This window comes from Mesoplodon densirostris, chromosome 11 (genome assembly GCF_025265405.1).
Source record: "Mesoplodon densirostris isolate mMesDen1 chromosome 11, mMesDen1 primary haplotype, whole genome shotgun sequence".
In the NCBI taxonomy this organism is placed as follows: domain Eukaryota; kingdom Metazoa; phylum Chordata; class Mammalia; order Artiodactyla; family Ziphiidae; genus Mesoplodon; species Mesoplodon densirostris.
Genome location: NC_082671.1, coordinates 30,927,229 through 30,940,031, shown reverse-complemented (window position 1 = coordinate 30,940,031; position 12,803 = coordinate 30,927,229). Strand labels below are relative to the sequence as shown.

Genomic DNA, 12,803 nt, shown 5'->3' with positions numbered 1-12,803 from the left:
CCCACCTCCTAGAGTAAAGAAAATAAAAGTAAAAACAAATGGGACCTAATTAAACTTAAAAGCTTTTGCACAGAAAGGGAAACCATAAACAAGATGAAAAGGCAACCCTCAGAGTGGGAGAAAATATTTGCTAACAAAGCAACAGACAAAGGATTAATCTCCAAAATATACAAACAGCTTGTGGAGCTCAATATCAAAAAAACAAACAACCCAATTAAAAGTTAAGCAGAAGACCTAAATAGACATTTCACCAAAGAAGACATACAGATGGCCAAGAGGAACATGAAAAGTTGCTCATCACTGACTATTAGAGAAATACAAATCAAAACTACAGTGAGGTATTACACCAGTCAGAATGGCCATCATCAAAAAATAATTTTGGAGAGGGTGTGGAGAAAAGGGAACCCTCCTGCACTGTTGGTGGGAATGTAAATTGATACAGCCACTATGGAGAACAGTATGGAGGTTCCTTAAAAAACTAAAAATAGAACTACCATATGACCCAGCAATCCCACTACTGGACATGTACTCTGAGAAAACCATAATTCAAATAGAGACATCTACCCCAGTGTTCACTGCAGCACTATTTACAATAGCCAGGACCTGGAAACAACCTAAACGTCCAGCACATATATACAATAGAATATTACTCAGCCAATAAAAAGAACGAAATCAGGTCATTTGTAGAGACATAGATGGACCTAGAGTCTGTCATACAGAGTGAAGTAAGCCAGAAAAAAAACCAAATATCGTATATTAACACATATATGTGGAATCTAGAAAACGGGTACAGCTGAACCTATTTGCAGGCAGGAACAGAGACATAGACATAGAGAACAGACATGTGGACACAGGGGGAAGGGGAGGATGGGACAAATTGGGAAACTAGGATTGACATATATGCACTACCGTGTGTAAAATAGATAGCTAGAGAGAACATGCTGTAAAGCACAGGAAGCTCAGCTCGGTGCTCTGTGATGACCTAGATGGGTGGGATGGGGGTGTGGAGTGGGAGGGAGGTCCAAGAAGGACGGGATATAAGTATACATATAGTTGATTCACTTTATTGTACAGCAGAAACTAATACAACATTGCAAAACAATTATACTACAATACAAAAATAAGTTAAAAAAACAAAACAAAACAAAAACCAAAATATTATTGCTTATTGACAATGCACCTGGTCACACAAGAGCTCTGATGGAGATGTACAAGATTGACGTTGCTTTCATGCTTGCTAACACAACACTCATTATTCAACCCGAGGCTCAAGTAATAAATTCGACTTTCAAGTCTTGTTATTTAAGAAATAATACATTTCCTAAAGCCACAGCTGCCACAGATAGTGATTCCTCTGATGGATCTGGGCAACGTCAATTGAAAACCTTCTGGAAAGGATTCACCATTCTAGATGACATTAAGAACATTCGTGGGGAGAAGCCCAAATATCGACATTAACAGGAGTTTGGAAGAAGTTGATTCCAACCCTCACAGATGGATAACTTTGAGGGGTTTAAGACTCCAGGGGAGGAAGTAACTGCTGATGTTGTGGAAATGGCAAAATAATTAGAATAGGAAGTGGACCCTGAAGATGTGACTGAATTGCTGCAATCTCATGGCAAGACTTAAATGGATGACAGGTTGCATCTTATGGATGAGTAATGAAAGTGGTTTCTTGAGATGGAATCTACTGGTGAAGATGTTGTGAAGATTATTGAAAGGACAACAAAGGATTTAGAGTATTACATAAGTTTAGTTGACAAAGACACAGCAGGGTTTGAGTGGGTCCACTCTGATTTTGAAAGAAGTTCTAACTACAGGTAAAATGCTATCAAACAGCATTGCATGCTACAGAGAAATCAATCCTGAAAGGACAAGTCAATTGATGGGGCAAATTTCACTGTTGTCTTATTTTAAGAAATCGCTACAGCCACCCCAAGCTTCAACAACCACCACCCTGATCAGTTAGAAGCCATCAACATCGAGGCAAGACTCTCCACCAACAAAAAGATTGTGACTCACTGAAGGCTCACATGATAGTTAGCATTTTTAGCAACTGAGTATTTTTAAATTAAGGTATGTACATTTCTTTCTTAGACATAATGCTATTGCACACTTAATAGACAACAGTATTACCTCCTCCAAGTGGTTACTTTGCAGAATTAAAAATAGGCTATATTTGAGAAATGGGTAAATTATAAATTTATACAAATGTGTATTTTCAGTGTGGTAATCCTAATTATCTCAACCATGGTTTATTTCAAATATAACTTTTGTGATATATCTTGTCAAATTCTAGAGTAAGAATTAAAGTAATTTTGAAGTCATATTGGAAATGTTTCTTCACTCAGTATCTTTAAGGTAGCTTGAAATTGTCCACAAAGAATATTTTTCATTCTGATTGATTGATTCAAAAATATTCACAAAATGTATAATGTGCTAGTCCCTGGAAAGGAAGCTTGGAATACAATGGCAAGAAAAAACAACAAGCAGCCCTTGTCCTTTTCTCAAATAAACATGTAGTTTGTGGAAAAGATGGATATTAATCAGATGACTGTATAGGTAAATATTTCATGATGTGTTCTAAGTGATAAATATGAGAGAGTACCATGGAGAATAATAATTTATATTGGGTGGAGGTAACTCCGGGTCTCTTTGAGAAATTTCCATTTTAGCTTAGACCCAAGTAATGGTTTGTCAGCCAAAGGGTAAGATTTCCAACAGAGCACACAGCTTGTATAGGGCCCAAAGAGGGAAAGAGTGTGTCTGGTGTGTGTTAGTTAGCAAGGTGATGGGAGTGGGGGAATGATTGAGCTAAAACTTTGCCAGATAAAGGTGGAAAAGGCTGCTCAGAGTTTGTTTGGTATTGGGCTTTTGTAGACAATGTTAAAGATTCTGTGTTTATCCTAAATGCAAGGGAAAGCCTTGAGTAATTTTAAGTTATGAACAAAATTAATTTCTTTGATGTTTTAAGTGCATTACTCTCTCTGCTGAATGTAGAATCGATTGGATAGGTCCAAGAAGGTGGATCTATGGATTGGATAGGTGGAAGGAGAGAAAAGAATAAATGCCAATGTGCATGTCCAGGTGAGAGAAGAGGTTGGCTTGGACTAAGGTGGTGCCTGTGTAGCTGGATTGAAGATTTGAGAAATTTTTTAGAGATAGAATTATGCAACTTGATGATGGATTGGATAAAATGTCAGGAAAGGGAAGAGTCAAGGACAACTTCCTTGAGCACTTTGTGTGGATGATGAGTCACTCATTGAGTTGGGAAAAATTACTGGAGAAACAACTTTGATTTGAACTTGTTAGAAATGCCTCTGAACATTTAAATGGATTTCTTCAATAGGAAGTTTGTTACACTGGTGTGGAGTATTAAAGAAAGGTCTTAAAATTCTCTCAGGGTGGCACTAAGCATAAGAGTTTAAAAAAAAAAACCGTAATGATGCTTGTATACTTCTAGAAGTAGTAAATGCTTATTTTTTCCCCAGAAATTAGATTTCTTTTGTGTTTGATAGAGGTGGAATCTCTCCTAAGTTATTAACCTGAGTAATTACAAAAACATTTTCCCCAAGTTTATATCATTTGGTGCATTGAAAGAAATATTTTCTCTTGAGTCAGTTATTCATTTTGCAAGCCTTATGAAATATAATTTGAAAAACTACAATTTGGTATTACATTTACCAGTGATCATATGAAAATTCATGTTTAAATAATATTTAGTCTCTCTGAAGTTTTAGTCAGCATTTATATGAAATATATACATTTCAGGATTCTACTATGTATTTTAAGTATATCAGAATGTTTTATGGTAATTTGTGTTTTGTTTTAGGGGCTTTGGAAAAATGTCTTAAAGGAGTGATTTATTTCTGTGGCAAGAACAATTAAAAAAATTTGCACTTAAAAAAAAATGAACAATGTCTTTGTCCCATGTTCTTGGAAAACCACTTTCTCCTAAGGGCATTTTAATATATGTGAAGATGCTTAATAAGTATTTCTGAACTCTGCAAAATGAAGTGGTGAATTAACGTTTTCACCAAGTAATATTTTAAACTGTGACTTCTTGATTTAATGTGAATTACTTTGACCCTCCACCCACTTCAAAAATTGTTAACATCTCCTTTCAGTTAAAAAAACAAACAAGTCTAAAATACTGATTTTAATTTTTAAATTACTATATAATTTATACCCTTTAAATATTGCTTATCATCATTGAATAATGTTTAACTTCCTTGATTCATGATACCTCATCTTGTTTACCTTTAAGCTAAATCATGTAGGATATGAGTGCTTGAGTCTATAAATTGATAAAAAAGATTGGTTTGACAAAATAATTAATATACAAGTAAGTGATTTAAATTACAGGTGAAAATGAAAGTGCTTTACTTTACTTCAAGCACTATATAATATGTTATTTTGAAATGTAGCTATTTAGAAATTGTGGTACACTTTTATATAATTAAAAAGGAACCTTTTTTCCCCTTCAGATAGAAAACTGTATTGTCAGTTGGGATCTGTCTTTGCTTCATCTAATCATCTAATGAATCTCAACATCTAATACATGGTACATACATTGCTTAGTAAATATTTCCTTAGGAAATAAAAAAATTTTTTTTTATAAAAATGTGCACCTGAATAACTGAAGATAAAAATAGAGAGCTTGCATTATAATATTGGGTACATAGAATTATCCAGTTTAATAGCACTTTTCTGGGGCAGGAAATGTTGAAGGGTTTTAATAAGTAATAGTTCTGTGACAAGAACAAAAAATTCCAAGAGTCAATTTTTTAGTTTTATAGTCCTTTAAAAACAATTTTATGTTGTCTGGAATTTTCCCACATTAGACCATTTGTATTAAAATGGAAAAATTTGTTTTCTTATAAAGTCTTGATTGTGATCTGCAGATTCTAGTTATACTTCACCCAGGTGTTTTTTTTTTAACATCTTTATTGGAGTATAATTGCTTTACAGTGTTGTGTTAGTTTCTGCTTTATAACAAAGTGAATCAGTTATACATATACATAAGTTCCCATATCGCTTGCCTCTTGCATCGCCCTCCCTCCCACCCTCCCTATCCCACCGCTCTAGGTGGTCACAAAGCACCGAGCTGATCTCCCTGTGCCATGTGACTGCTTCCCACTAGCTATCTATTTTACATTTGGTAGTATATATATATGTCCATACCACTCTCTCACTTTGTCACAGCTTACCCTTCCCCCTCCCCATATCCTCAAGTACATTCTCTAGTAGGTCTGTGTCTTTATTCCTGTCTTACCCCTAGGATCTTCATGACCTTTTTTTTTCCCCTTAGATTCCATATATATCTGTTAGCATACAGTATTTGTCTTTCTCTTTCTGGCTTACATCACTCTGTATGACAGACTCTAGGTGCATCCACCTCACTACAAAGAACTCAATTTCGTTTCTTTTCATGTCTGAGCAATATTCCATTGTATATATGTGCCATATTTTCTTTATCCATTCATCCAGTAATGGACATTTAGGTTGCTTCCGTGTCCTGGCTATTGTAAATAGAGCTGCAATGAACATTTTGGTACATGACTCTTTTTGAATTATGGTTTTCTCAGGGTATATACCCAGTAGTGGAATTGCTGGGTCGTATGATAGTTCTATTTGTAGTTTTTTAAGGAAACTCCATACTGTTCTCCATAGTGGCTGTATCAATTTACATTCCCACCAGCAGTCCAAGACTGTTCCCTTTTCTCCACACCCTATCCATCATTTATTTCTAGATTTTTTGATGATGGCCATTCTGACTGGTGTGAGATGATATCTCATTGTAGTTTTGATTTACATTTCTCTAATGATTAATGATGTTGAGCATTCTTTCATGTGTTTGTTGACAATCTGTATATCTTCCTTAGAGAAATGTCTATTTAGGTCTTCTGCCCATTTTTGGATTGGGTTGTTTGTTTCTTTTGTTATTGAGCTGCTTGTAAATTTTGGAGATTAATCCTTTGTCAGTTGCTTCATTTGCAAATATTTTCCCCCATTCTGAGGGTTGTCTTTTGGTCTTGTTTATGGTTTCCTTTGCTGTGCAAAAGCTTTGAAGTTTCATTAGGTCCCATTTCTTTTTATTTCCATTTCTATAGGAGGTGGGTCAAAAAGGATCTTGCTGTGACTTATGTCATAGAGTGTTCTGCCTATGTTTTCCTCTAAGAGTTTGATAGTGTCTGGCCTTACATTTAGATATTTAATCCATTTTGAGGTTATTTTTGTGTATTGTGCTAGGGAGTGTTCTAACCTGATACCTTTACATATACCTGTCCAGTTTTCCCAGCACCACTTATTGAAGAGGCTGTCTTTTCTCCACTGTATATGCTTGCTTCCTTTATCAAAGATAAGGTAACCATATGTGCATGGAGTTATCTCTGGGCTTTCTATCCAGTTCCATTGATCTATATTTCTGTTTTTGTGCCAGTACCATACTGTCTTGATTAATGTAGCTTTGTAGTATAGTCTGAAGTCAGGGATCCTGATTCCTCTAACTCCATTTTTCATTCTCAAGATTGTTCTGGATATTCGGGGGCTTTTGTGTTTCCATACAAATCGTGAAATTTTTTGTGTTAGATCTCTGAAAAATGCCAGTGGTAGTTTGATAGGGATTGCATTGAATCTGTAGATTGTTGTGGGTACTAGAGTCATTTTCACAATGTTGATTCTTCCAAGCCAAGAACATGGTATATCTCTCCATCTATTTGTATCATCTTTAATTCCTTTCATCATTGTCTTATAATTTTCTGCATACAGGTCTTTTGTCTCCTTAGGTAGGTTTATTCCTAGATGTTTTATCCCTTTTGTTGCAGTGGTAAATGGGAGTGTTTTCTTAATTTCATTTTCAAATTTTTCATCCTTAGTGTATAGGAATTCCAGAGATTTCTGTGCATTAATTTTTTTATCCTGATACTTTAACAAATTCATTGATTAGCTATAGTAGTTTTCTGGTAGCATCTTTGGGATTCTCTATGTATACTATCATGATATCTGCAAACAGTGACAGCTTTACTTCTTTTTGGATTTGGATTCCTTTTATTTCTTTTTCTTCTCTGATTGCTGTGGCTAAACCTTCCAAAACTATGTTGAATAAGAGAGGTGAGAATGGGCAACCTAGTCTTTTTCCTGATCTTAGTGGAAATGGTCTCAGTTTTTCACCATGTAGGGCGATGTTGGCTGTGGGTTTGTCATATATGGCCTTTATTATGTTGAGGAAATTTCCCTCTATGCCTACTTTTGCAGGGTTTTATCATAAATGCGTGTTGAATTTTGTCAAAAGCTTTCTCTGCATCTATTGAGATGATCATATGGTTGTTCTTCAATTTGTTAATATGGTGTATCACATTGAGTGATTTGCGTATCTTGAAGAATCCTTGCATTCCTAGAATAAACCACACTTGATCGTGGTATATGATCCTTTTAATGTGCTGTTGGATTCTGTTTGTTAGTATTTTGTTGAGGATTTTTACATTTATGTTCATCAGTGATATTGGCCTGTAGTTTTCTTTCTTTGTGGAATCTTTTTCTGGTTTTGGTATCAGGGTAATTGTGGCCTCGTAGAATGAGTTTGGGAGTGTTCCTCCCTCTGCTATATTTTGGAAGAGTTTGAGAAGTGTAGGTGTCAGTTCTTCTCTAAATGTTTGATAGAATTCGCCTGTGAAGCCAGCTGGTCCTGAGCTTTTGTTTGTTGGAAGATTTTAAATCATAGTCTCAATTTCAGTGCCTGTGATTGGTCTGTTCATATTTTCTATTTCTTCCTGGTTCAGTCTTGGCAGGTGGTGCATTTCTAAGAATTTGTCCATTTCTTCCAGGTTGTCCATTTTATTGGCATAGAGTTGCTTGTAGTAATCTCTCATGATCTTTTGTATTTCTGCAATGTCAGTTGTTACTTCTCCTTTTTCATTTCCAATTCTAATCAGTTGAGTCTTCTCCCTTTTTTTCTGATTAGTCTGGCTAATGTTTTATCAATTTTGTTTATCTTCTAAAGGAACCAGCTTTTAGTTTTATTGATATTGGCTATCATTTCCTTCATTTCTTTTTCATTTATTTCTGATCTGATCTTTATTATTTCTTTCTTTCTCCTAACTGTGGGTTTTTTTTGTTCTTCTTTCTCTAATTGCTTTAGGTGCAAGGTAAGGTTGTTTATTCGAGATGTTTCCTATTTCTTAAGGTAAGATTGTATTGCTATAAACTTCCCTCTTAGAACTGCTTTTGCTGCATCACATAGGATTTCGGCCATTGTGTCTCCATTGTCATTTGTTTCTGGGTATTTTTTAATTTCCTCTTTGATTTCTTCAGTGCTCACTTCGTTATTAAGTAATGTATTGTTTAGCTTCCATGTGTTTGTATTTTTTACAGATCTTTTCCTGTAATTGATATCTAGTCTCATAGCTTTGTGGTGGGAAAAGATACGTGATATGATTTCAATTTTCTTAAGATTACCAAGGCTTGATTTGTGACCCAAGATATGATCTATCCTGGAGAATGTTCCATGGGCACTTGAGAAAAATGTGTATTCTGTTGTTTTTGGATGGAAAGTCCTATAAATATCAATTAAGTCCATCTTTTTTAATGTATCATTTAAAGCTTGTGTTTCCTTATTTATTTTCACTTTGGATGACCTGTCCATTGGTGAAAGTGGGGTGTTAGCATCCCCTACTATGATTGTGTTACTGTTGATTTCCTCTTTTATGGCTGTTAACATTTGTCTTATATATTGAGGTGCTTCTATGTTGGGTGCATAAATATTAACAATTGTTATATCTTCTTGTTGGATCGATCCCTTGATCATTATATAGTGTCCTTCTTTGTCTCTTGTAATAGGGTTTATTTTAAAGTCTATTTTGTCTGATATGAGAATTGCTACACTAGCTTTCTTTCTTTCTTTCTTTCTTTCTTTTTTTTTTTTTTGCAGTACGTGGACCTCTCACTCTTGTGGCCTCTCCTGTTGTGGAGCACAGGCTCTGACATGCAGGCCCAGTGGCCATGGCTCACGGGTGTAGCCACTCCGTGGCATGTAGGATCTTCCCGGACAGGGGCATGAACCCATGTCCCCTGCATCATCAGGCAGACTCTCAAACACTGCTCCACCAGGGAAGCCCCCCAGCTTTCTTCTGATTTCCATTTGCATGGAATATATTTTTCCATGCCCTCACTTTCAGTCTGTATGTGTCCCTAGGTCTAAAGTGGGTCTCTTGTAGACAGCATATATATGGGTCTTGTTTTTGTATCCATTCAGGCAATCTGTGTCTTTTGGTGAAAGCATTTAGTCCATTTACATTTAAGGTAATTATTGATATGTATGTTCCTATTCCCATTTTGTTAATTGTTTTGGGTTTGTTATTGTAGATCTTTTCCTTCTCTTGTGTTTCCTGCCTAGATAAGTTCCTTTAGCATTTCTTGTAAAGCTGGTTTGGTGGTGCTTAACTTTCTCAGTTTTTGCTTGTCTGTAAAGCTTTTAATTTCTCCATCAAATCTGAATGAGATCCTTGCTGGGTAGAGTAATCTTGGTTGTAGGTTTTTCTCCTTCATCTCTTTAAATATGTTCTGTCACTCCCTTCTGGTTTGCAGAGTTTCTGGTGAAAGATCAGCTGTTAACCTTATGGGGATTCCCTTGTGTGTTATTTGTTTTTCTTTCCCTTGCTGATTTTAATATGTTTTCTTTGTATTTAATTTTTGACAGTTTGCTTAATATGTGTCTTTGTGTGTTTCTCCTTGGATTTTCCTGTATGGGACTCTCTGTGCTTCCTGGACTTGATTAAGTATTTCCTTTCCCATATTAGGGAAGTTTTCAACTATAACATCTTCAAATATTTTCTGAGTCCCTTACTTTTTCTCTTCTTCTTGTGGAACCCTTATAATTCAAATGTTGGTGCATTTAACGTTGTCCCAGAGGTCTCTGAGACTGTCCTCAGTTCTTTTCATTCTTTTTTCTTTATTCTGCTCTGCAGTAGTTATTCCACTATTTTATCTTCGAGGTCTCTTATCCGTTCTTCTGCCTCAGTTATTCTGCTTTTGATCCCTTCTAGAGTATTTTTAATTTCATTTATTGTGTTGTCCATCATTGCTTGTTTCCTTTTTAGTTCTTCTAGGTCCTTGTTAAATGCTTCTTGTCTTTGCTCCATTCTATTTCCAAGATTTTGGATCATCTTTACTATCATTACTCTGAATTCTTTTTCAGGTATACTGCCTATTTTCTCTTCATTTGTTAGGTTTGGTGGGTTTTTATCTTACTCCTTCATCTGCTGTGTGTTTTTCTGTCTTCTCATTTTGCTTATCTTACTGTGTTTGGGGTCTCCTGTTTGCAGGCTGCAGGTCCGTAGTTCCCGTTGTTTTTGGTGTTTGTCCCCAGTGGGTAAAGTTGGTTCTGTGCATTGTTTAGGCTTCCTGGTGGAGGGGCCTATTGCCTGTGTTCTGGTGGATGAGGCTGGATGCTGTCTTTGTGTTGGACCGGTCCACGTCTGCTCATGTGTTTTGTGGTGTCTGTGGCCTTATTATGGTTTCAGGCAGCCTGTCTGCTAATGGGTGGCATTGTGTTCCTGTCTTGCTAGTTGTTTGGCATATGGTGTCCAGCACTGTAGCTTGCTGGTTTTCGAGTGAAGTTGGGTGCTGGTGTTGAGATGGAGATCTCTGGGAGATTTTCGCTGCTTGATATTACATGGAGCTGAGAAATCTCTTGTGGACCAGTGTCCTGAAGTTGGCTCCTCTTCCTCAGAGGCACAGCACTGACTCCTGGGTGCAGCACCAAGAGCCTTTCATCCACACGGCTCAGAATTAAAGGGATAAAAAGTAGAAAGTACAAAAGAGGATAAAATTTTAAAAAGTAAGATAAAATAAAAGTTATTAAAATAAAAAATAATTATTAAGAAAATAAAGTTTTTAAATAAAAACAAAAAGAACAAAACAACAACAACAACAAAAATGGATGGACAGAACCCTAGGACAAATGGTGAAAGCAAAACTATACAGACAAAATCTCACACAGAAGCATACACATACACACTCACAAAAAGGGGAAAAAGGGAAAAAGTAATATATCTTGGTCCCAAAGTCCACCTCCTCAATTTGGGATGACTCATTGTCTATTCAGTTGTTCCACAGATGCAGGGTACATCAAGTTGGTTGTGGAGATTTAATCCACTGCTCCTGAGGCTGCTGGGAGAAAGTTCCCTTTCTCTTCTTTGTTCGCACAGCTCCCAGGGTTCAGCTTTGGATTTGGCCCTGCCTCAGCGTTTAGGTCACTGGAGAGCGTCTGTTCTTCACTCACACAGGACGGGGTTAAAAGGGCAGCGAATCGGGGCTCTGGCTCACTCAGACCAGGGTTAGGGAGGGGCAGAGAGTGCGGGGCAAGCCTGCGGCAGCAGAGGCCAGTGGGACGTTGCACCAGCCTGAGGTGGGCGTGTGTTCTCCCGGGGAAGTTTTCCCTGGATCACAGAACCCTGGCAGTGGCGGGCTGCACAGGTTCCTGAGAGGGGAGGTGTGGATAGTGACCTGTGCTTGCACACAGGCTTCTTGGTGGTGGCAGCATCGGCCTTAGCATCTCATGCCTGTCTCTGGGGTCTGCGCTGTTAGCCACGGCTCACGCCTGTCTCTGGAGCTCCTTTAAGCAGCACTCTTAATCCCCTCTCCTCATGCACCAGGAATCAAAGAGGGAAGAAAAAGTCTCTTGCCTCTTTGGCAGGTCCAGACTTTTTCCCGGACTCCCTCCGGATAGCCGTGGTGCACTAACCCCTTCAGGCTGTGTTCCCACAGCCAGTCCTCTCCCTGCTATCTGTCCGAAGCTGGACCCTCAGCTCCCAGGCCCTGCCCACCCCAGCAGTGAGCAGTCAAGCCTCTCAGGCTGGTGAATTCTGGTCGGCAATGATCCTCTGTGCGGCAATCTCTCTGCTTTTCCCTCCACACCCCTGTTGCTGTGCTCTCCTCCATGGCTCCGAAGCTTCCCCCCTCTGCCACCCACTGTCTCCGTCCATGAAGGGGCTTCCTAGTGTGTGGAAACCTTTCCTCCTTCACAGCTCCCTTCCACTGGTGCAAGTCCCATCCCTACTGTTTTGTCTCTGTTTATCCTTTTCTCTTTTGCTACCCAGGTACGTGGGGAGTTTCTTTCCTTTTGGGAGGTCTGAGGTCTTCTGCCAGCATTCAGTGGGTGTTCTGTAGGAGTTGTTCCACATGTAGATGTATTTCTGATGTATCTGTTGGGAGGAAGGTGATCTCCACGTCTTACTCTTCCAGCATCTTCTCCTTCTCCTTCACCCAGGTTTTGAGCTGTTCTATTAATTTTGTTTATAGGATGCTGTTCTGATGCAATTTTGTGCGAACAAATTGGACAAGAAGGACTTCTTTGGAAAATCAGATCCTTTTCTTGTATTTTATCGAAGTAATGAAGATGGCAGGTAGATTTATATTTTATGAATTTTAAGGCTATTATAAGTATGATGTTAAATTATCACTTTTTCTCAGATATTCATATTAAATTGATAAACAGTAAAATATTTTGTTATTCAAAAAATTGATTTGATTTTTATTCTCAATAATAAAATGTAACTTTTTAAGCATTTTATATGTTTTGTTTGATATTTATAATGAATGATTTTCAGCTTCATAGAAACATTTCCTCTTTACTTTTCCTAAATTTATATTATTGCCTTAATAGAATGGAAGATTTACATGTTTGTGGAAATCTAAAATTATGAAACTAAAGTATTTTGTTATAGAATTGAACCCTTAAGCCAATTTCTTGGAGAAGAATATGGAGTTTAGGGGTTGCTTTTTATACTACAGGGTTTTTTCAA

General features: G+C 37.3%; 1 protein-coding gene across 2 annotated transcripts in view; it reads left to right on the top strand.

Annotated features, from left to right (window-relative positions):
* Positions 1 to 12,803, top strand: part of CPNE8 (copine 8) — a 336,491-nt gene that overhangs the window by 173,545 nt on the left and 150,143 nt on the right. For both annotated transcript variants that reach the window (XM_060111969.1, XM_060111970.1), the window contains one exon: positions 12,301 to 12,404. In XM_060111969.1, the coding sequence (XP_059967952.1) occupies positions 12,301 to 12,404 (104 nt within the window). The remainder of the gene's footprint in view (positions 1 to 12,300; positions 12,405 to 12,803) is intronic.